The 26,660-nt window shown below is 35.8% G+C and overlaps 1 protein-coding gene across 1 annotated transcript; it reads right to left on the bottom strand.

The window, feature by feature from the left end:
• Positions 1–425: 425 nt before the first annotated feature.
• Positions 426–26,660, bottom strand: LOC121389102 (TNF receptor-associated factor 3-like). The gene is made up of 6 exons (XM_041520717.1): positions 26,646–26,660; positions 24,229–24,303; positions 18,199–18,318; positions 12,904–13,017; positions 12,025–12,223; positions 426–1,941 (listed from the first exon to the last, which is right to left on the bottom strand). The coding sequence occupies exons 1-6, from the start codon at positions 26,658–26,660 to the stop codon at positions 1,355–1,357; spliced, it is 1,110 nt and encodes a 369-aa protein (XP_041376651.1). The 3' UTR covers positions 426–1,354.

Genomic DNA, 26,660 nt, shown 5'->3' with positions numbered 1-26,660 from the left:
CTGTAGTCTATCCAATAATTATAAAGGATTTTAAAATTAACAAAAGGTTTCCACTTTTTTGTTAACAAGTGGGAGTAAGCAGAACAGCTACATGTACTGGTTATCTCAACAGCTAGTAGAGGTCAAATTTCATCCAATCAGTAATGACGTTATTAATCTCTTTGTCTAAACATGTGCTAGCTCAGGCGGTCAAACGCTTCAACGGTGTGATCTTTTATTAATTTTCAGGACACAGTACTGAATACTCGTACTTTTTATACATATATGGGATTTAAATTCATCACTTTTATTCCTTTTTTATATTATTTATTTCATTATGTAAAATATATACAATTTGTGGGGTGGGTTTTTTTCACTGATGTGATAAAAAAAAAAAAAAAAATTGTATTCCTTTATTTTTAACTTACCCCCCCCCGTTAATGATGACATCAAGCGGGACCGATTGACAATTTAATTTTTCCCCACCCCTGCTGCACATACCATGGCTTTTGATATACCAGTTGTGGAGCTATGAAGAGCAACTGAACCTATGACCCATCACACTTCAGGACGGTACTCTGTTATTGAGGTACATCCCATTGCAAAATTGATGTAGGTTGGAGGGTGGAATGCTTGGATATGCTGAAATCTTAAATTCTTGCCTGTGAGTGAAATATTTCAACTCGTTTGAATAAACTGCAATCGTCTTCTTACACCGCTTATCTATAGTAGTATGATTTTCACTTCCTAATTTTTTCATACTTCTATATTTTTTCAAAAATGAAAGTGAATGGCCATTTCTCTACATCACCGTGATGTCAAATATCATGATAACTTCATATACTCTATAAAAGTAATACATGTGCCAAGTATGTTTGTCTTGATTGAGGCCCTTTAGTGCAATAGGTCTAGAACTGTCTAAATTTTCATCAGAAAATAGGAGTACATGGTGCCCTGACATGTGTATTCGATCAGACTGCATCCTGATATACAGTAAATACCCTCCTCCCTCAAACAAGGTTTTTGAGAAAGAGAAAGAGTCACTGGTCATACCAGGATATAGCTTGTCAACAAGTACAGACTATCACATGTTGCCAGGATGCCAATACGTCTATACCAATGTCCAAAATAAACTTTACAAGGCTTGGAAATTTAATATAGACCACCAACAAACCGTACAGTGGGATATGAAAATATCATAAAGTTCAAGATCTTAAACATCACAATGATTTTGTGATACATACAAAGTATTTGGAAGGTAATTTCTAAACTATTTATCAAATTATTAAAATTTTATGAATGTAAAGTTTCTTTTGGACATCAGTATATTTTCTATTGAAAATTCAGAACAGTATGCATCTCATAACCAATATGGTTACTGCACACCAGGAGTGACATTTTCTACCACCACTTTGATGTAGATGGTGTCATCCTTCAGGTAATTATTGCGTGGGTTTTCCACTACCGAATGTGATGCAAACAGTGGGCAGCCCGAGGCAATATTCATCTCCGTAGTGGGCCGTTTGAAGCTGCTGCTGTTCGGATCCGGGTGGAAGTGGTCCGACAGATCGTTCTTCTGAGGACCCACTGGTCCCTGATCCAGCAGGTAGAGTGTTACCTTTTGCTGGAACGGCCAGGGCATTAACGCGTCATACTCACCTCGCATTAATACAAAAAACAACGAGATGTGTGTGGTTTTACCCATCCCATCTCCGTTCAAATAGACTCGGGCACACAGCTTGTAGCCGTACCGCGACGTGTAGAACGGCTGGCTGTACAGCGACAGGGTTCTGCCGGTTATCGCTTCCTGTTTTCGCCTCATGTAATCTTTTATCTTCCACACCAGCACGCCCTCATAGTTGGCCGTTTCCAAGATCTGAAATCTCAGATCCATCTCGGCAATTCTCACATCGTGAATGCCAATCTGCCTGTCATGAGCAGCAAGCTGAGTTGTTAATGCATCTACAAGTAAAAACATATGACTGAGAATACAGAAATCGAAACTGGAACTTTAAAAAAAATCTGAACATTTGCATTGGTTTATCATGATAAAAAAATATGGATTGATTTGAGTTCATGGGTGTCAGTGGCTTTCCAGAGGTTGAAAAAATCAGCTGTCTGGTAGCCAATGGCAACCACATTTCTGAGTAGGGGACTAGAAAAAATAGTGTTAATCATCAGTGTGTCCTAACTGGCCTCTAATTTGACTCAAGCTGGTGGCCAATTGGCCCTTAAATCTCTACATATTATTTCAACCCCTGGTTTTAGAATTCATGATACCCTCAGATAATGAGCATGCTCATTACCATATGTTTCGTGTGGAAAAAGTAAGATGTTAAATAAAAATAAAACAATTTTGTGATGTCCAAAACCTCAGATGTTTCCTTCATGATGAGGTATTAGTGCAACATTTAAAGAATAATGGTTACCAAAATATATGCCACTACATATCTAAACAGTGTTTAAATCGGAAAACATTTTCTTGGGGATATATTTATACCAGACACAGTAGTTACAAAATGTTACATTTCTGTTGATGTACATGTAGATGGACCCAAAAAAAAGACCCCCCCCCCCCCCCCCCCAGTTTATTAATGTAATGGCAAATATGTAACAGGCCACTGTATATATTTAGTACATGTATATAACTAGATTAAGATTTGGTTATCCATCATACACTTCTTTTGAACAATTTTCATTATAATCAAGATTCTGTTCTAAAGACGTGTATGATATAATATCTTTGTGTCCAGTTTTAGATTTGGACATCTAAAATAACTTTAGTTATTACCCCAGGGGTCACTCATAATGTGGGAAATATTTATCATATTATTTCAGTAAGAAATATTCTGCATTGGTGTAATGTACAATACTATTGGTCTATTTGATGCTTACAAACCAATCACATTGTCTGTACTAAATATGATGTCATCACATTTGGCAAAAAATGAAGAAAAAAAGAAGTCACGTGGTTCAAAGAGTTTGCGTTTACGTCTTTTTGTTTTCATTGTTTAATTTGTATTAAAATATTATTTTAATGCAATTCATTTTAGATGTTTAACCGAATATTTTTTTTTGAACATTATCTGTGAACATGATTAAAATACAAAGTATAGTAATACTCAGGTGTGTAAAATGGTTTACATTGTTTTTATATACATGTGTGTGTGTGTGTGTGTATATATATATATATATATATGTATGTATATATGTATGTATATATATATCCTATAACTTACCCATGATATCCATGTCATAAACCCATGTGATAATTTACTTTATTAACCTGGTTAATAATGGTATGCAAATATGCAAGGTCTCTAGGTAATTTGTTGCTGTGGATGGGTCATTTGTTTACAAGCCAACAAGACCTGTGTACCTGAGCGTAAAGTTTTCAAAGATTTGTTTAAAATGCGTGACGTCAAACTAATCTGTGCTAATCGTGACGACGTCATATTATCGATGGCGAAAATTTAGTATTGTGATTTACTAAAAAAGTAATTAGAATGTTATTTTAGAAGTTTTATAGGATAAATAGAATTTGCTACTCGTGTTTTTTAATATGTAAAATATCAACCTCGTCTAGTTAATCGGTATTTGTCTCGGCAGAGCCTCGACAAATACCGATTAACATAGACTCGGTTGATATTTTGCATATTAAAAAATACTCGTGACAAATCCTCTCAATAAATAAATATATATATGAAAGGCTTTTAGAGAAAAAAACAAGCACTGTACAAGTTACTTTCAAATGTATGTCCCTTGTGAAATAATTTCTATTTGTCATTTGGTCGTGACAATTGATAATTACTTCACTTGAGAGATAAATCTGATAATAACTGGTAACTTGTTTATTATCCTCTATGTATTTACTATCAGCAGGGTTATTTGTCAGTAAATGCTTATATGTGTAAATTGCTGGCACAAGCTACCATATATGTAATCAGTTTTGGAAGTGATGTATAACAGTACTCTACAAAGCAAGTTAAAATTTACTTTTCCCTGGCCAGTAAAGTATAATATTTTAGTTGCCAGCCACTTACACTTAGTAGCCAGCTAATATATACTTGTAATTAAATCGATTAATCTGCCATTTTACGGCACATTACTAATGCTGTAATTGTTATTAGGACTGCATTCGAATGAACTCGTGAAGCAGTAATTCCTAGTTGTTAAATAGTAATTACAAGTTACTGTTTGTGTCCGGTTCCACTAAAATGACTATTAACTATCGTTATCAAATTCTGTACCCAATAATTGTATTAAATGAAATTAAGCGAATTACTACTTTAACGGCACTGCTAAGATATGCATTTAAATTGCAGTAATCATTAAAAGTTAAATAAAAGAATTGTGATATTACCTACCAGGCTTCAACATGTTACTAGTAGTTATCAATCAGCTACCGTACTTTTGGTTTAAATAATATTTATTTTCGTCACATACTGCTTTGTAAATAGTTGTCTTTAAAGCCATCTAAAGTCTAGTTATGAAAATAGAAACATGTTTTCATCCTCCACTGGTGACCATGAGTTCTGATGTGAGTAAAATAACATTCACGACTGGAGAAATCGTTATCGTGGAAGGACCCGTTATCATGATAAGCACGAGACGACTAGAAAAGTCGTTATCGTGGAAGGACCCGTTATCACGATAAGCACGAGACGACTGGAAAAGTCGTTATCGTGGAAGGACCCGTTATCACGATAAGCACGAGACGACTGGAGCGCAACATAACACATATATAAATCGAATATTTAAAATAATTAACGTCTGAGTTTCAAACAGACAAGTAAAGACACATAGTGACTCAACAATCTCATTTTAATACATAAATAAAACCTGGCTCTAAATGGGACAGGACCGACTTGGTCCAAAACTGAACGGGGGCCGAATTATTTCCAAACGCTTGAAATTCAAGTTAAGGGAGATAACATCGTAAGGAAGTATTACATTCCTAACGTCACGTGTTTACTCTTGAATACTGAAAAATCGTTATTCATAGTCCGATTAACTAGTCTCACACTTTTATTTTTCAAACAAACTACCGATAGAAAACACGTTTTATGGAAAATAAATTGCTACTGGTCCAGTGTTTTCCGATATCCAATTTTGTTTACAGATTAAAGTAAAATTATTGGACAGTCGCCAACTGGCGAATGTGATTTTATTTTTTAGACACATGGGAATGTTTTTAGTCGCCATGGCGAGTATTTTACTCACTTTGTAGAGCACTGTATAATTATGTATGCTCTATAATAAAATAAAATGTATTATTATTATTATAAAGCATTTGAAAGCTCAGAAGGAAAAATAGTTTTTTGAATGGTTACAGGACCTGGTGTTGAATTAAAGTTAGCTGCTTAAATAGACAGTGGTGGTGGTCGTGGTAGTCATAGTTAATGGGGGGTTTTGTGATTGCTATACTAGTAGTTGTGGTAGCCATCATAACTGTAGTTGTAGTAGTAGTAGTATATTAATATCATTGTTACATTTTCAGTATTTTAGTCATAGTAGTTGCCTCTGTTATACTTCCAGTATTGTAGTTGTAGTAGTATGTTAATGCCTCTGTTATACTATCAGTATTGTAGTTGTAGTAGTATGTTAATGCCTCTGTTACACAATCAGTATTGTAGTTGTAGTAGTATGTTAATGCCTGTTATACTTCCAGTATTATAGTTGTAGTAGTATGTTAATGCCTACGTTATACTTCCAGTATTGTAGTTGTAGTAGTATGTTAATGCCTCCGTTATACTTCCAGTATTATAGTTGTAGTAGTATGTTAATGCCTCTGTTATACTTCAGTATTGTAGTTGTAGTAGTATGTTAATGCCTCCGTTATACTTCCAGTATTATAGTTGTAGTAGTATGTTAATGCCTCTGTTATACTTCAGTATTGTAGTTGTAGTAGTATGTTAATGCCTCTGTTATACTATCAGTATTGTAGTTGTAGTAGTATGTTAATGCCTCTGTTACACAATCAGTATTGTAGTTGTAGTAGTATGTTAATGCCTCTGTTACACAATCAGTATTGTAGTTGTAGTAGTATGTTAATGCCTCCGTTATACTTCCAGTATTGTAGTTGTAGTAGTATGTTAATGCCTGTTATACTTCCAGTATTGTAGTTGTAGTAGTATGTTAATGCCTCCGTTATACTTCCAGTATTGTAGTTGTAGTAGTATGTTAATGCCTCTGTTATACTATCAGTATTGTAGTTGTGGTAGTATGTTAATGCCTCTGTTATACTATCAGTATTGTAGTTGTGGTAGTATGTTAATGCCTCTGTTATACTTCCAGTATTGTAGTTGTAGTAGTATGTTAATGCCTCTGTTATACTTCCAGTATTGTAGTTGTAGTAGTATGTTAATGCCTCTGTTATACTATCAGTATTGTAGTTGTAGTATGTTAATGCCTCCGTTATACTTCCAGTATTATAGTTGTAGTAGTATGTTAATGCCTCTGTTATACTTCTAGTTTTGTAGTTGTAGTAGTATGTTAATGCCTCTGTTATACTATCAGTATTGTAGTTGTAGTAGTATGTTAATGCCTGTGTTACACAATCAGTATTGTAGTTGTAGTAGTATGTTAATGCCTCTGTTACACAATCAGTATTGTAGTTGTAGTAGTATGTTAATGCCTCCGTTATACTTCCAGTATTGTAGTTGTAGTAGTATGTTAATGCCTGTTATACTTCCAGTATTGTAGTTGTAGTAGTATGTTAATGCCTCCGTTATACTTCCAGTATTGTAGTTGTAGTAGTATGTTAATGCCTCTGTTATACTATCAGTATTGTAGTAGTGGTAGTATGTTAATGCCTCTGTTATACTATCAGTATTGTAGTTGTGGTAGTATGTTAATGCCTCTGTTATACTTCCAGTATTGTAGTTGTAGTAGTATGTTAATGCCTCTGTTATACTTCCGTATTGTAGTTGTAGTAGTATGTTAATGCCTCTGTTATACTATCAGTATTGTAGTTGTAGTATGTTAATGCCTCAGTTATACTTCCAGTATTGTAGTTGTAGTAGTATGTTAATGCCTCTGTTATACTTCTAGTTTTGTAGTTGTAGTAGTATGTTAATGCCTGTTATACTTCCAGTATTGTAGTTGTAGTAGTATGTTAATGCCTCTGTTATACTTCCAGTATTGTAGTTGTAGTAGTATGTTAAAGCCACTGTTGTACTATCAGTATTGTAGTTGTAACAGTATGTTAATGCCATTGATAACCTTTCAGTTTGTTGGAGGGTTTGGGGTTTTTTTTAAATAATAACTTCAAATACGTTTATCTGCAACTGGCCTCTAGAAGACAAAATGTGCAATAAATTCTTCCTCTTCGTCCAGTACAGTGATGGAACACGTTTATTCATGTTAATCAAACAATGTCATGTGTATACAAAGTTTTGTCAAAATCCTTCAGAATTATGTTCCAAGTTCATATAAGAGGATATGAAGGCTGGCTGTAGTTAAATATATTCTATGTGAAATACCAGTTACATATTCTTCGAATATGAACTCTTCAACTCAATGAGTCGATAGACATTTTGTACCTGAAAAAATTAATAACATGAAAAGTTAGTAGTGAGGACATTTTGCAACAAACATTTTCAAATACACACAAATTTCATTCACAGTGACAAAATATTTAACTGTAAAGACAAAGCAAATAATCTCGGCTGTTAATTAGTACCTTAGCTTGATATCAAGCTAAACAAGCAAGTTTGGTAGCAGTCATGATCAATTTGATTAATCAAGACAATTAGAGATGGTTGCATCAAGCAAATTTTATTTTATGCCGATAAGAATCGATTGTAATAAAATAAAATTGGAAACAGCACACGTGTTGAAAAAATTAAATCCTTGTTGTCTTCTATAATTTAAGTGACTCAAATTGAAAACTTTAAATTAAATATACTGACGGAAAGAAATAAGGGAACACATCAAATTGTAGACCAAATTTAATTTACTACTAATGTAGTAATGTCTGTATTTCATACCAAGTTGTAATGTGGGATTGAATGACAGTAGTCTTGAATGAGCTGCCTATGTTCCCAGTCAACTTCTAACAATATGAAATCAGTGTATGAAAGAAAAAGAGTAATATTTTTAATATGTATTTCAGGGAGAAAAAACATACCTAATGTTTAAAGGGATGGTGCTTAAATCCCTAGCATCATTTATAAAAGCTACACTGTTTTGCAAGAAGGGCATATTTAGGTATTTTTAATTATAATAAAAATACATCAGACACTGTTTTAGTTATTAAAGGTAGGGTCAACTCAAACAAAAGCCATATGTGTTGGAAAGATGCATACCCGGACCACCAACACATACTGACACTTTAGCAAATGAAAAACGTGTAATTTTAGAGTTAATAAAAAACCATGATTATTCCTGCTAACTGGGGGCAGCCATTTTGTTTCGTTTTTGTGACGTCCGGTGGGATAGCTTGTGGCAAAGTGACGTCAGCTCCTGACCATCTCCTGTATTTACAGTGTAAACAAAAGCAGTAATTTTCGACAAGGCGCTTCTCTTTGATCAACCGGACTTGTAAAACAGAATAAATTATGTAATAATATAATAAACTATTTAACTAAATATATTTCAAGTTGTATTAACGGAACAAAATGGGGTTATAGTATTTTTCTCTGTGAAATAATCCAAAGGAAAAATGTACACTATTAGGCCTACTGATATACTATGTTGGAGCAAAAACCACAACCCACGATATACCCAAGTGATAATTTTCTTTTCTTTGGGACTATGTAATTGGTCAGTTCTGTGGTTTTAGATGGAAAAGTCTACTTAATCAATAGTTTTACAGAACTATTTACAGTAATAAACCATTTCCATTACCATTTTAGGGGAGACAGGTAATATTCCACAATACCGGTATGTATTTTTGTGTCTAGACAGCATCAATTAATTGGCTCGTCTGGTTACCAATCAAATACACACCTGCCAATCAGTAATCACAGGTAGAAGCAACTAACAGCATAGATCAATTAACTAAGAAAACACTCCGTGTAGCATTTCAGTGCGTAGGTTAATGCATGGACAAAACATTGTTAATCATTTCAACTTGTTGTGTAGCCACTTTGACAATGGTATTTTATTTTGTATTGAAAAATAATATATATAGTGCTGGATATACTTATTGCTGGCTTACTGGGATGTGTATTATTACAGAACATTGCAATGTATGACTATTTATCATCCCGCAAAAACCAGGCAGATTGGGTTTCTCTAGTTCTAAGGCTCATTCCTGACGTTACGCGTTAAGTTATACGTTACCACCAGCTCGCCAGAGGGCATACTCACTAAGATGGTACAAAATGACTGTGCCCGTTATATATAACAGCCATCACATTTAACCGTTTTATTCATTAACTATATGATAAAACTTGTTGTTATTAAGCACTAATGTGCATTATATATCGTTGAATATGCATACCAGGCCAAATGCATTAATTGTCCCCTCCTTTAAGTGTCTAAATATTTTACAACTACTACATATATTCAACACTATGACTAAAATTAGTTTCTTCTACTACATTGTTCATACACTTTATCATCAACCACACTACCTGACTTTTAAAGACATCTTCCATCTTTAAAAAAACCAACATGCAACATAATCTAATAACAGGAATATTTTAAAACAAACTGATTCTCTTCTTGTGTGATTTTGAATGTAAAAAAAATAATAACCCAGAGTTCGACAAAGCCGCTAGCCCGACGCCCGTGGCTAGTGGTTTTTAAGTTCGGGCTAGTGAGAAACGCAAAACCACTAGCCCCTGCGGGCTAGTGGTTTCCCCCCTCCTCTCGTCATCGCTCGATCGTGGTTTTTTCTTTCTTTCTTTCTTTTTCTCTAGGCTGAAATTTCGTTTAATAAATTTGATTGTGACATTTGTCATCGAATAATATCAACAACGCAATGAGTATATAATAATAAAAATCCACTTGAGCTAGGTCTGCAAACTGCAGTAACATGCTATCTCTACATCGTCACAGTTACAGCATGCATTGTTTACCTTTCCCTTTCAAGTTTCTGGCACAGGAAATAAAGTCTAATGACATGCGTGTTTTGATTGGTTAGATACGTCACGTGGTCGTTAATCTCGCACATGTTTTAGGCTAAGAACTTGGAAATCACCAATCGCGACGACAGGTTAATCTCAATCAAGTAAACCCCAGCCATGCTTTGAATTTCAGTGTTTGTTTTATTTACCTATTGTTTTCTAATTTAACACTTCACTAACATGTGGTTATCGGCAATCAGGAAAACAATTTACTTTAATGGTAACCTCATATGCAATGACTCGGCTTGGCCTATTATGTGTATCGGTTTGGATAATACGTCACAGCTGCCGATACAAGATAATACCTTTTTTGTTCATCAATTAACAACGGATTAGATGTCGCCGTTATATTCTTTTGATATCGGTCTGACACGGAATAATGCCCTGTATTTGGCATCACCGTTCCTGGCGACATAAATAGTAGACCCTAAATATATAACCAACTACCAAATACACTGAACCATCTATTACCATGTGTCACACTATCGTACCCTCATTTAAATTTAAATATTTTGATAGTGTTTTTAAATACCAACCAAGAGTTTGCTCAATTATTTTTCCCCGGGGGGAGGGCAAAAACAAAAACGGGACAATGACGATGGATCACACTTGACAAAAGACAAAACGTACGACACGACAAAAAACTGAAAGTTACAACATGATTTAAGTGTTTGTTTTATTTTACTGTTATACTCGTAAATGTGTAATGTTACAAAAATTATATAAAAATCCAGTTATAATTGATCAGGAATTTGGGCTAGTGCTTTATCTTGGTGGGCTAGTGGTTTTCACAAACCCACTAGCCCTGTGGCTAGTGACTTTTCAAAATATTTGTCATACCGTATATCTTCGCCTATAAGTCGAATTTTTTTCACCCAAAAATTATTTTATAACTTGGGGGGTCGACTTATAAGAGGGTAAAAAAATTTCACCAAAAAATATTACTGTTTTGGGGATTATTTTACAAGTTTTATTGTTGAAGTATGCCATGTATTTATACTCAAATATGTTAATTTGACACATTTATTTTTTATAACCTATTTTTTTTGGCATTAGAACGGTTTTGGTTATGCGAAAAGGCGTACGATCTCACTCACATGCCAAGACAACAGTCCACTTAGTTAAATTAACAGTCATAACTAATAGTAAAAATGTAAACAATACTAACTACCTGTTGCCTGAGTTTATTTTGAAATCTGGTCACTGGCATTAATGGTTGTTCAAACAATGTTTTGGCGGTGATTAACTTCATGAATATTACTAAGCTTTCCCTTAAAATAGACTGATCTCTGCAGTTCACTTATCTAGAGCAATAGGGACACACATCATTTGGTACAAAAACCAGTGTACTTTCCAGAGTTATCCTCCTTACATGTATTAATATGGCGGCAAAACGTGATACTTTCAGTTTTATCGTAGTGATCTGTTGTCAGTGTTTATAAATAAAGTTGTTGTCTGTGCAAAAAACCATCTGTACAGTACTATACAGTAACAGTCAAACAGCTTTCACTCTCTACTAAGGGAATATTTCGTTTTGATGCTATGTAATAATGATAGTTTGATTGGAATAGTCTGATCATATTGCGATGTACAAAACGTGAAAACCGAAGTTTGTAAAATAATTTTCTTTTGTTCAAATATTATTGTTCTCATGTACTGAAAATAAGAAATATTTCAATATTTATAAGTAGTTTTTCATGGGTCGACTTATAAACGGGTCAATAAAAAAATACGTTTTCAGGGCTTGAAATTAGGGACTCGACTTATAGCCGAGATCGACTTACAGGCGAAGATATACGGTACTCTGAATAACCTACAATCAGATTTAATTTTCTAGGATTTTTCATGACTCAAACCACAATTCCATGACTTTTCAGGGCAGAAAACGATCACTGCAAACACCATGAATTTCCATGATTTTTATTAACCCTGTGGCAATAAATGCCATACATGCCTGCTTCAAACTAACCTGCCATCGCATTAAGGGTTCCGTATCTGGAAACAGTTGCACCCCCGTCCATTGACAAGATTTGTTGTTGTAATCTGTCCGTTTTCTCTTTAATGGTTGCCAAGTCACGCGAGTGCTCCTCAAACTTTTCTTTGCGTGGCAGCTCCTCCATTCTCCGCTCTATTGTGATCAGTCGCTCAGTGTGGCCCACCATTTTCAGCTAAAAGAAAACAGAGATTTGAAAAAACTTGGATAGTTTTCTCTTTCCATGACTACTTAACTTGGCCTCAAACTAATGACATTTTCCACTCGAACAATGGACTGATCTGAATATCTCAACAACCAATGGGATGGCTTAAAATCTTCAGATTCCTGTTCCGTTCAATTGATAGAAGCTTCCTTCTATTGTTCCAGAGCAAAATGCCATTAATTGGAGGTCAGGATAAGTTGAAAAGAAAAATACAAATACATAAACATAAACATGTCCAACTATTGAATCGTGAATGTGTGCAGTGAAACTGTGATAAAAAATACCTTCTTTATTGTGCAAATGACATAAAACTATCGTAAATCTAAAACTGTGATAAAAAACACCTTCTTTATTCTGCAAATGACAGAAAACTATCGTTAATCTAAAACAGTGATAAAAAATACCTTCTTTATTCTGCAAATGACATAAAACTATTGTAAATCTAAAACTTTGATAAAAAAAACATATTGGCTTGAATGTGAAAGTTTTTAAAAAGATAGTGTGTGAAGCAATGATAAAAATACAATTCGTGAATAAGTGACTTTTTTTTTTGGTTGTGAAACAGTAGAATAAAAATACAACAAAAGTGTGATAAAAAACATTGTCTGGATTGTAAAACAGTGTGATAAAAATTGGTGTTAAAATATTACCCGGACATCCTTGACAATCTTCTCCAAATTCTTTATGGAATTCTTTAAGCTCTCATTTTCTTGACGACATTCAGAGAGTTGTTTTATCAAGTCTTCCCTCTCTGAGGTCAGTTCCTTAACAAGTATTACACAATTCAGCTACATGTATGTGAAAGACAATTGGCTTATAAAAGTTGCTATGAATCCGTGTTTCTTTCAATCTGTATTTTAAGAAGTTGATATTAATTTTATATGATCTTAACATATTTAATAAATGACATCAATGCTAACTTGTGATAATATTAATAAAAATAGTTAATGAAGAATGAAAAATATGAAGTACAATTCAAAATAGCCTAACTACCCTGGATATTCATAATTTAACATTTTAGATCAAAACAAAAAACATAAAAAACCAGTGTGCGATTTTGAGGAGAGTTCGGCAGTCTGAGGCTGGCAAAAATCATATAGGACTCTCTAGCTTGGCTACCATATGAGCCTGCATGGCTCGTAAAACTTATTTGTACAAATTACATTGATTCTTCAAAATGAGTGTCAACATATGTCTCAAAATCCTGGGAAACCAGAGTCTTGAAAGCGATCTTTTCCATGATTTCATGCAAAACATTTATTGTATCTTCTGTTCTACTGGAGACGCACGGAAGGGCTCACTGGGTTGGTGGTGGGCTCTAAAGATTTGCAAACAGGGAGACCTTATGACATTTAAATTTTTAAAACAAAAATTGCACACTGAAGACAATCATGTACTTTTGAGAACATTTATTTAACCAACAGCTTACCTGTGTTTTATTATTATCATTCATTAGTCTTTGAAAATGATTTATCAAAAACACATTTTGTCGAGGAATTAACCTTTCACATTTTGCCACCTCACTTTATATTTCTATGCTCCTCTTTGTGTTTCTGCACCCTGCTATTTTGAAAAGCACACTATTTTCCTTTTACACTATGAAGAGCTTAATCTGTACAGTCTCAGTCTGCAGGGCTGGCCAAAAGTACTCGTCCGTTTGCCCCAGACAAGTAAATATTACAATTCAGTCGTCCGCCAGGCAACCAAAATTTCTGAACACAAACTGCTTCTTCATCCCTTTTGTAGTCTACACTTGCAGTCTTTGGCTTTTGAAAAACAAAGGCGAGTGAAAAACTGGACGCCTCAAAATGCTTAGGCGAGTGAAAAATCACACTCATCAAAATGCTAAGGCGAGTGAAAACCAAGCATTATTAATTTATGAAGTAATTGGTACATGTAAATACAGAGACATATGTTGCAAAAATTAACCAATAAACCAATAATGTTTTCTTCTAATTTTATGTTGTTTGGTTCATTATTGTAGTCTGACTTCTTTTCCCTTTCAGGAATGGAGTTATAATTTATTAAAAAGTTTCAGTAGTACTATAGAAATATAATTATGGCATGTATACACTGTTGCAGACAATTTGATTTTTTAATTACAATATGTACTATTCAGATAATCTGATGCACACAATTATATATATATATATATATATATATATATATATACCTTTTCAGTGTTAAATGGTTTGATGAACGTGCAGCTAAATATATATTGGAAACTTGCCTTGAATTTCATTATTATGTACAACGAATATGATTAGGATAGTTGGGATGGGAAAGACCCACTGGTTCAGAAGAGGTGGTTCATGAACTACGACCCAAGCATCTCAGGTGTGCACTACTGACTCAAATTATTAAAACATTTTTTTGAATAACTTATGAAATGTAGGCCTACAATTACTTCAATTGATAGTGTTGGTTGGGACATTGACATTCACGTGGCATTTTTAATTCAACAATTACGCAACATTTTGTAACACGTCATTTGACCTACCGCTACAAGTTACAAATGTCTCTGACAGCGTTATGTCATTGATCTAGAACGGCCCCAATGTTATTGATAAAAATATATAGAAACTGACAAAATCTGTCATTACAAAGGATTTTATTACAAACGTGAGATGCCATGATAGCTCTGACTGGTCAATATGCCACAGAGTACTGCGCATCAAATCATGTTCCAGCCACATGGTCTGTGACTTTCTAACAAATGAAACAAAAATTAAATAGTTGGCAATGATCACTGATTACTGTTACTATAGTATGTACATATATACATATTTATAACATATGCACATTCATTAACCTCTGGCTGAAATACAAATATTTAAATAAGTTTTATTTGATTTTTTAAAAGATAAAAAAAAAAAAATAATAGACGTAAAAAAAATATCTAGGCTTATTCCTACATACCTATCATCATTTCTTTTCCTTCTTTTTATTATTCCATCTAAATTTCATTTTTTTTTTTTTTTAAAAGAAAGTATAAAATTACACGATTGCCATTTTCGGGACCTCACGTCAGTTATGAACTAATCGAGACAATTTTACTGACTACGCTGATTTCCGTAACGAGTTCATTTGTGTAGGCTACAGAAGCTACTATTTAATTCAGTCCCTTTACTCTTTTTGTCATAACCATATGAACAGTATAAATGAGTGATCTATTACCTTACAAAAGTGGACTGTTTCTAATTAATTATAAATTAAATAAGCAAAGAAGTTTTGATCGGATTGGTACGTCTTCGAAGATGTCTATTAAACCTGTGTTTTCCGATATGTATAGCAAAGATAAGTACCAGTCATATATTAAAAGCCTGCATGGACGCTACCGTTCTCGTCACATTTTTTGTTTTTAGGATATTATAAAACGGGTATTTCTATCAGCTACATAAGGTAAATAGTGGCAATCAATATACCGTATACGCAAATATGTTCGCGAATAAAATATACCGCGAAAATCGCGAACACGTTGTGAGCACCGCGAATTTAATTACGCGCGAACTTATTTCCAATTTGGTATATTATTATTTACCGTATAATATATAGTCTTATCTCTACACGCCCAACCCATATCAGAATCAAGCAGTCAGTGGTCCGCAAGGTCACGTGATTCTGTAAACCTGCCTGGTCACATGGATTTGATCCAAATGACACACATTTGGGTGAAAGTCTGTTGTTACGTAATCTCAGTTTTGTTTGTTTTCTTCGTAACCTTAAATGGAATTTTGTGAGTATTACCAATAATGAAAAGTTATTACTTATGATATTTGCTTTTTTCAATGTTCTGTTTAGCATGTGCGTGTTCCATCGATAACATGACAATAGTCTTATCAGACATACATACAACATTGACGTCTCACTGGCTATCCATAGATCGGGCCCGGGACAGACATGCTCGAAACTCTAGTGGTATATGAGCATGTAAATAAATATTGGTAATAGTAATGGTATCGCTGACTGCATAGTGAACATGTCCAAGTATGTGCGTGAAATCGTCATTGAAAACAGTTTGGCAAATGAAATATGGGTAATTTTTCTTTTATTATAGGGGGACACAGTCGCGAAAATAATTCCTCGCGAAAATGTAAAATGAAAGCCTGATCGCGAATTATTTTAGCCGCGAAAATATTTGCGTATACGGTACAACATTATTTTAGTGTATTTAAGTGTAACATGTTATTTTTCACACTCGCCAGATTGAAATTATGTGCACTGTACGAGCGCAATCGTATCCGTGCACCTTAAAAGGCAAGGTCTGCATTTGCCATTTTTGTCATTCTGTAGTCTGCAGCAAGCATCGTCCACCATTTCAAAGCTTGGCAAAAACTGCGAGGCCGTTCACAGACTTTGATTGGTAGTGCAAGTAAAAAATATATATATCTCACTCGGTTTTTGGTATCGTGTCGATAGCATGTCGGTAAAATCATGAAACCGAACTTTCGTTTCTCATAATTCTTATATCGAGTACCGTATTTTACCGGAAGTAAGCACACGTCTTTGATAAGCGCCCCTGCTTTTTGAGAGCATTTAAGAAGTTAGGTTTTTAATCGTAAATCATGGTATTTAATGTCAGTGTCGGTGAAGTAAATTGCACGTGTGACATAAAAATAGGTCAGGGAATTCCCACAACATGGTCTGGGTTTTTTCACTAACATAGCAGTGTTTCTTATTACGAAATTAGGTAGTCCATCTGCAGATTTTTGCATTTGTTTCCCAATTAAATTGATGTATAAATGTACTTGTAATTAACATTTGATTGACTAAATGTTAAAGAACAGTGAGTAGGCGCATGCAGGAAAATTTGTAACGGGATCTAAGCAGTCTCCAACTGAGTCTGTGTGTCGGACCCCCAACAAATATTAAGACGACCAGAAACACATTGAATATACAGACACTGAAATTCTAAACAAGAAAATATATTTAATATGTAAGTTTAATCTTAGAAATATTTTATTAGTCGGAAACATCTTACAATGCAGTAAACTCAGGAATGTCCCTTTAACAGAATAATCTTCCAACAACAACAACATTAAACATTTTCTAATGTGTGCCCTTCACTACAAACGCCGGAGTTTGTAATGAAAACCTGAAATGCAATGTCCTGTATTCAGTATTCTACAAGTAAAATTCATCAGGAATTTTTTTTAAATATTTAAAAACAAAAGATCAGGGACACTCGTCCATTATGCACGAAAAAAAAAAAAAAAAAAAAAAAAAAAGTTGCATATTTTCGATGATGATTCTAAAATAAGGTAAATAAACATATTTAGTAATACAGGGCTTACAAATGTTTTGTATGATGTGAAATTGTTTCACAAATACAGTTTAAATTTTGATTTAAACTGCTTACATTTTGGGATGGGTTAATTTTTTTGTGGGCAAGTGAAATTTGATTGTTACTTGCCCGGCGGGCAATTAATAATTTTACGATATAGCCAGCCCGGGTCTGCAAACACCCACTCCTTGATTTTCACCCATCAAGAATACTATTATATGGGAATTCAGTGTACAGCACATAATTCTTTCTCTTATATGTATGTAAATCCATACTTCCTGATATAAACTAACTGCATTCAGGCTGTAAAACCATAAGTCTTTCTCTATGTTCATGCTCTGTAAATCCATACTTCCTGATCAAACCTAACTGTGTTCAGGATGTAATACCTTAAGTCTTTCTCTATGTTCATCCACTGTAAATCTAGATTTCCCGATCAAGTTGTCGCCCTATAATAAACCTACTTTTGTATTCAGGATGTAATACCTGAAGTCTTTCTCTTATGTTCATGCTCTGTAAATCCATACTTCCTGATCAAACCTAACTGTGTTCAGGATGTAATACCTTAAGTCTTTCTCTATGTTCATGCTCTGTAAATCTAGATTTCCCGATCAAGTTGTCGCCCTATAATAAACCTAATTTTGTATTCAGGATGTAATACCTGAAGTCTTTCTCTTATGTTCATGCTCTGTAAATCCATACTTCCTGCATACACGGTTATCAACTCTAGGTGATCAGAAACACGCTCTCGTTCATGTTGGGCTAGTTCATCAGCACTACCCTGTAACAAACAAAATCAAATTCTAGAATATTTTATTACTCATATGGATAGAAATATCTTGGTACATATCAAAGTGATACGTCCCACTAGATCGCTAAGTGGGATCTAACACTTCAACATCACATGATGACGTAATCAATTGGTGCACTACAACCTTACAGGAATGTCAACCAAACAAGTTGAGATATATAAATTAAGATCAATTTTGAGTAATCAAGTTAAAGCTTGTCGCAATAATTGAAAATTATTTCACGTGGGACATAAACGTGATATGAAATGGAAGCTTGTTTAATATCCTATAAATCTGTACCTTATATCTTTACAGTCTATTTTACAGGAAGGGACAGTAATACTTGATGATGACTTTTAGACAATTAATGTGGGACTGTCTTTGCCAGAAAAGGGGAGTGATCAGTTGACCACATTGCAATAAAAATGCAGGCTTCTGAAAATTGTGAGACTGATAGTTTCGTTTGCGTATAGTTTTCGTAACCCATTTGTCATTCACGCATTGAATTTATGACATCATTTACATGGTCATGACGGGTTACGTAAAAATTAAATGAGTTATGAATTTGTTTTTTGCGTAACACATAAATGGATTACACTTATGTTCAATTCTCAGTCCTGATATGTTAAAGCTGCAGTGTCTGGAATATTTTTATTATTTAAGCATTTAGAATAGATGATCCAGTTCTGTTTGGTACATAAAAGGTCCACCACATCACTATAGTTTCGCAATGTTCGCTTATCTACATTATCTAGGTCAACTGTAAACCCAATGGCCAGCTTGTTTTTCTTCAATTAGCAGGACGCCAAAAGAACTGGGAATTTACACGATTTGCGCAGGCACTGAGCTTCTCACATGATTTTGAACAAATTTAACTGTCTTGATTGAGGGGTCGTCTCATACCTCCAAAATATATTTATATCCATAGAGGTATGGTACAATACCTTTCCAGGGGTCGATGGGGGATTTGCCTTGAAATTTTGACAGTGACCAGCGTTACATGTAAGGGGGTGTTAATAATTACGCAAAGCTCTAGTGGTAGAGGAAGAGGGCGGTATGTTCGATATACGTAACATTTATGAAGACTATATGTTATTTCTATTCATTACTTAGACCTAAAAATGTGGGTGTTTTTTTTAATGCACGGTCGGTTTAGGATCGATCCCCATTTGCGGGATTGTTCCAGCCAGTGCGCCATGACTGGTATATAAAAGGCCATGGTATGTGATATCCTGTGTGTGGGATGGTACATATAAATGATATCTTGCTGGAAAAAAAAATATATATATTTTTAAAATGTAGCGGGTTTCCAAGACCCGTGTGCAGGGATTTCAGCAGGGTTAGGGGTTATAGACTGCATTGAGCAAAGTTTATAATGGGCCATGTTCCCCCAGAAAATATATATAATTTTTTTTTTATCTTGGTCAGGTAAGGGTTTCGACCCCCAATACCCTCCACCTTGCACATGCGCCCGTTTCCTCTCTTAGATTATGTCAAAATTACCAAACGTTTGACATGCAAAACCAGATGATTATTAAATCAATATGCTCTAACACTGATGTCATTAAACAAAACAAACTAATTTTACCCTTTCCAAACAAAATAATATTTATTTGAATTTGTCGATTTTACCACACGTAAAATTAAAGTGTAAACGGTCATTTTCTACTTTAGTATATTTTAGTAAAAATATATACATGATCAATGTGTTATACAAACTAAACTTTGAAAGTTCTACTAACACTTTATAAAATGTTAATTCTTAAATAGGAAGGTACGATTGTCGATAATACGTTGTCAAGATCAAAACCGGTTTTAACGAAAGAATAGTACGTATCCTCAACCGAACGTTCTTTGTACAGCGCAAGATTTTACATATAATTTTTTTAGACGAACCCTACAATTTCAAATCCACAAACGCACATGTTAACTGAAATTGACAACAGGCTGTCATTTGTGGTTTGCTGAGCAATGGCTGCTAAGGCGACGAATCGAGCGTATACTTTTGACGTTCTCCGTTTATCGCAAACACACACAATTTTTTTAAAAGTGCAGTTGAACTTGTATTTCATATTTGTGCATGATAATATTATATGGTAACCAGACACTAACTTTAATATTTTTTTATTTTAAATTTAAGTTGTATTTCTTCCAAAATAATACAGGATAAATCCTTTATTGTTTTACCTTTATTTAGTAAATAGTACAATATATTTAATTAACAGTGATTGCTTACCTAGCACCATTTCTGTAGCAGTGATCTTTAGCTCTCTGTGATTTTGATGAACATTGGGATTGGTTGAATAATAATGATTATGACAATGATGATATACTGGAATGTGGTACCCATTTTCAAGATCATAAAAAATTTGGGGGGGTATGAGAGCAGCGCAATCCCCTAACTCGAGTACCAGTGACGTAATATGATATACCCGTTAAAAGTAGGTTGTGACACATCACCATCCCAAATTGTACTATATGAAGTGATAAGAAAGATATGGCGTGGACAAGGACTTCTTTTTAATGTGCAACAATACTAGTAATGGCATGCAACACACTGTTATCCCAAGTTGTACTTGCATGCAAGGTTTGATGATCCTATATGAATTAATAAGAAAGATATGATCCTAAAATAATAAGTTTATGGACGGCCATACAATAACATGACCCATCAAAGACGAGTGCATAAAAATAAGAATAAGTGTTTCAGATTAAAAAGTGTAGCTAGAGAAGACATATTACTGTGCCGTGATTCCTTTCTTACTACCTAATATACTAGCCGGCATTAATAACGCAATTTCCTTTTGTCAAAATAATATACGTTCCGGTTGGACTTCGTTGACGCTATTCGTCAATGTACATGGTACAGTGGTACACATTATTTCAGCAGCATGTAAAGGTCGACTTCCGGCCTGTTCCCAACATAAGGGGAACAATGCTAAAAACGCATTATCCGGTAAATCGCGCACACGCAACCACTTGGCGAAATAACACTTTGCACGTGCATTTCCTGATACCCGGGCACACTCAGAACACGCGGGTGGCAATGAGTATCTCACTCCTACACGATGCCTCGGTTGAACAACGCCGATCGGAATCAAGCCATTGGCTTGTTGAATGCCGGAAACTCGCAATTGCGGGTAGCACAACGGTTCCACGTGCACCCGTCAACCATTAATCGGCTCCTCAACCGATATCAGACGACAGGGACCGTCAATGACCGCCGTCGTTCGGGCACACCACGCGTAACGACCAATAGACAGGACCAGAACATACGGTTGCGGCACCTGCGCAATCGGTTTTTGACAGCCGCAAGCACTGCCAGGACTGAAGTGGGAACCAGGGGACGACTCATCAGCGCCCGAACTGTCCGGAGACATCTTGCCACAGCACGACTGCATTGCCACCGACCCTACCGTGGCCTTATCCTCCTGCACAGACATCGTCAAGCAAGACTCTTATGGGCCAGGAATGGTGGGCATTTGCGACCCAGGAGATGGCGAGATGTCATCTTCTCGGATGAATCAAGATTTAACGTGAGTGTCACGGACAGATGTCGTTGCATTTACCGCCGTCGTGGAGAACGTGTCGCGCAGGCCTGTGTTCTGGAGAGGGACCGCTACGGGGGCGGCAGAGTCATGGTTTGGGGCGCCATCAATGCTGACTTCCGGTCCAAACTCGTGGTGGTACAGGGAAACCTTAATGCGCAACACTACGTCGACAACATCCTGCGGCCGGTCCTCCTCCCATTGATGAGACGGCATGGCGGAAACAGGCTCATCTTCCAGCAAGACAACGCTCGGCCGCACACTGCCAGGCGTACACAGGCGTTTCTTCGTGCCCACCATGCCAGCAGTTTCCCCGGACATGAACCCAATAGAGCACATGTGGTACGAGCTGGGACGTCGTGTTCAAAACCAACCGAATCCACCACAGAACTTCGCTGAGCTGCAGCAGGCATTGCAGCATCACTGGGCAGCTATCCCACGACGTGTGGTGAGGCGCCTGTGCATGTCCATGTCTAGGAGGCTGCAGGCGTGCATCGCAGCACATGGAGGTCACACGAAATACTGACCCCCATGACATTGACATTGCCAGAGACGTTATGTGCGATTCACTGTTGGCGGCTGACAGTGCCAGTCAGATGGGCCAGTGGTTGGTCTCACTGGTGGTATCAGTTTCATTTTTATGGGATCTCGCATAATAAAATAAACCATGATCATTTCCGAGATTGCGTTTTTATTGCCACCTAGTATATATTAAGTCTAGATAGGCCCTGAATTAATAATAAATGCTGAAATGATGTTTAAAATGCTGACAAACTGTATACATGTGTATAACCAACTTTAATAAAAGGTAATTATTCAAGTTCAATATCATATATGTTTTGAAATCAAAATAAGACCTTTTGGGTGCAACTTTCACTAGAGACTGACCGCACTATTATTAATTTTGACTGATATTTTCACAAACAGTCATCGTTAGGAAAGGTGAGTGATCTCTCCCACTCCCTCCACAGGAGAGAGTGGCAAATTGGAATGCCAAGGGAACTTTGGGGAAGGTTTGGAGGGGTATCGTAAAATTTAGTGGGGGCTTGGGCCCCCCTAGATCCGCCTCTGAATTATGCTATTATGATTTATCTGATTTCTTTTACCAATCACAGGGGCTACACCATGTGATCTCTACTAGACATCTTATTAAGGAAAGGAAAACTCGGACAGAGCACCTGCTGTTGTTATGTGGACTGCAACTACTAATTGGACTGCAACTACTAATATGCAGCAAAAAGGTCATTTATATGCTCTTTTACAAGTTAACGTGAATGTTTGTTTTGTTTTATTACACCACTAGAACACATTGATGAATCATCGTCTACTGGATGTAAAATATATGACAATTGTTAAACAGTCTTTAGAATAAAACCTGCTACATTTTTCCATTAGCAGCAAAGGATCTTTTATATGCACAGTCCTATAATTATAATTGAAACATACTTATTAACAAAAACACAAAAAGCATTTTTTATTTTTTTATTTTTTTTTATTCTTGAGCAATGAATCATAATAATACAAAGTATCAATATAAAAGTGACATCATCAGATGTGACTTTCACATCACTGTATTACAGTTCATTGAGAAATGAACAAATCTGCATTGCTACAGCTGGAGCAAAGGGATTATTTTAAACTGTATTGATTATAACAGCAATTTTATTATTAACAAGTAAGTTAACCTGTTCTCTACATCAAAGGCTTGTCCCCAATGCAATCTAATTAAAATTAGCTCCACTATTACATGTGGATCTAACAGCAGCCTGTTGGAGCTCATGTCCAGTTGACCTTTCATTCGACCAATCAAAACCTTACTTGCAAAATCATGCCAGTGATTTGAAAAGAATTTAAAAACATTCGGGATTATGCCGAGGGTATACGAAATGATTCGGGTGAATTACGAAGTATGCCGCAAACTAATTTCAATATAAAATTTTATATAAAATTTGTTTCAAGACAAAAAAAACGTGAAGGTATAGCCATAAAATTTGTTTATACTAGTATACAATCCAGAGTTTATTACTGCACTTTTCTCCCTGTTTTTTTAATGTTGAAATAGACCAACAAGTTCGCCTATTGCATAAATAGTCTCGCCCGATATGTTTTGAATTTGTATGCTCCCGAATAACGCTGGACATTGGAGTCCACGCAATGCTGTTAGATCTACCAGGGTAAACCCAGTAGAGCTAATTTTAATCAGATTGGTACCCAATGGAAACTTGATTATTTACAGAGAAAGGAAACGAACATTTCTTTAACACCACCACAGCACATTTTAAACTATTTAAGCTATTTGGGGTCTAACATGTGGTTATTTCTATGCTATGTCTAGATAGATAAATTACTCACAGTGAAGGTACAACCAAGAGTCTTGAATTTACAATCCAGTGGTTTTCTAGTGCATGACATCAAGTGTTCTGTCAACTGTAACACAAAATTAACAATACTATTACCCATATGTTTAAAAATATTTTGGTACGTATCAAAGTGTTATGTCCCACTAGACAGTGGGGCGTGATGTCGTACGAGGTGCGATCAAAAAGTTCAGAGACTGTTCCTGTTGCCAACGAGCGGAGCGCGCATGGCCATGCACGTGCAGCAGAAGTGAGCAGTGACTTTCGTTATTCAGTATGCTATGTGACATCGCACATTCAACACCGGGATCTGTGTTACATGCATTTTTGTGACTATGTGTACTTGTTTATTTGCGATTTTACTATGGACCTGAAACTTGAGCAGAGAGCAAACATCAAATTCTGTGTCAAACTTGGGAAATCAGCAACGGAGACTCTTGAAATGCTTAAGCAAGCCTACAGCAACGAAGCAATGAGCTGGGCGAGGTGTTTTGAGTAGCATTCTCGCTTTAAGAGGGGCAGAAAATCACTGGAGGATGATGAGAGGTCAAGCTTACCCCCCACAAGCACAACCCCCAAAAATGTTGAAGTTCAACAAATTGTGCATCAGGATCGTCGGATCACCATCAAGGAAATTGCTGACATTGTCAACGCGTCATTTGGAACAGTTCACGCAAACCTCACATCTGATTTGAACATGCACTGCATTGCTGCAAAGTTTGTGCCCAGGTTCCTGAACCCCGCGCATAAGCAGCACCGTGTCGAAGTCTGCGAGGTACTCCGTCAACAGGCCCAGGATGACCCAACCTTCTTTTCGAGGATCATCACCGGTGATGAGAGTTGGGTCTACGGCTACGACCCAGAGACCAAACAGCACTCCTCGCAGTGGAAGAGACCGCATTCTCCAATATCGAAGAAGGCAAGGTAGGTCAGAGCGCGACCAAGAGCATGCTCGTCGTTTTCTTCGACATTTGCGGGATTGTGCACCGTGAATTCATCCCCAAGGGTCATACTATCCAACGCTGAGTTCTACTGTAACGTTCTGAGGCGTCTGAGGGAGGACATTCGACGCAAATGACCTCAACTGTGGCGCAATGGCAATTGGGTGCTCCATCATGACAACGTGCCCCCTCACAAAGTGTTAAAAACACGTGAGTTTTTTGCCCGGACAAACATGATCGTCGCTTCTCACACACACACACACACCCACACTTACTGGATTTGGCTCCCTGCAACTTCTATCTCTTCCCCAAGATGAAGTTCAATCTGAAGGGTCGCCGTTTTGACACCTGGAGGCAATCCAGCGCAAATCGCAGATGGTTCTTAACTCGCTTAAAGAACTTGACTTCCAGGAGGCATTCCATGCATGGCAGAAACGCTGTGAGGGGACGATTGATGGACTATGACCGTACCAGGACGTAAATCAAATGAGTTCACCAACATCAATTAAAATCTATTATGGGTAATAAATAGGATATTAAATTCGCAACCATTTCATATCATGTTTATGTCCCTCTTGAAATAATTTTTATTGTTACTCACTAAAACTTGAAACAACTGACAATTATTTCACTCGGAACATAAACATGATACGACACGTCCTTTAATATCCTATACATTTATGCAAAATAAAGTTTTAGTGAAACTAAACATCAAATAAAAGTAATATGTATGAAACAAAACTATATAAAATTAAGTGATATATAAGCAACTGTAACAGTTATAAGAATGAAATAAAATTTTGAACATGAAACAAATATTTCTTTCCTTGAATTCAACTTCCTTTTTTATTTTACATAGGAACACCACCTTTGCTGTACAGTATGAACATATTTGACTCTTAGACGAGAACCCATCTTTTAAAAAACGTGAACCATACTAAAATGGAATCCTTTTGTAACCACTCTAAAAAGTGATGTATCAGAAATAAATATTCTTCTTTCTGGCACGGACACAATCATGCAGTCCTTATAACACGTGTGTGTGTGTGTGTGCGCGCGCATGTGTGTGCGTGTGCGCGCGCGTGCATCTGTGTGTGTATGTGTATGTATATATACACACGTAGGGGGATTTTCACTAAACTTTGGCACTATAATCCTGACCTTGCCATTTACGGTGAGACTAGTTCAAGTTTGTTTTTTTATCACCCCTTAGAATGTGAATTTATAATGTGTCAAAATGGTAATATTTTAAATGGCTCCCCATATCCAAATTAGTGGAGCAATTAATCACTAACCTCAATTTTTTTTCAAGGTGATGTCTATTATTCTATATTTGGTCCATGGGTGTGAAATTTTCAAAATAGTAGTAATACAAAGAAAAAAACGACGTTAAAATGTTTGAAACAAAACTATATAAAATAAAGTGATATATAAGCAAGTGTTACAGTTATAAAAATGATGAACATTTCACCTCTTTTCGTTTCAT

Source organism: Gigantopelta aegis, chromosome 14 (assembly GCF_016097555.1).
Source record: "Gigantopelta aegis isolate Gae_Host chromosome 14, Gae_host_genome, whole genome shotgun sequence".
Lineage (NCBI taxonomy): Eukaryota > Metazoa > Mollusca > Gastropoda > Neomphalida > Peltospiridae > Gigantopelta > Gigantopelta aegis.
This window is presented reverse-complemented; position numbering and strand designations above follow the sequence as displayed.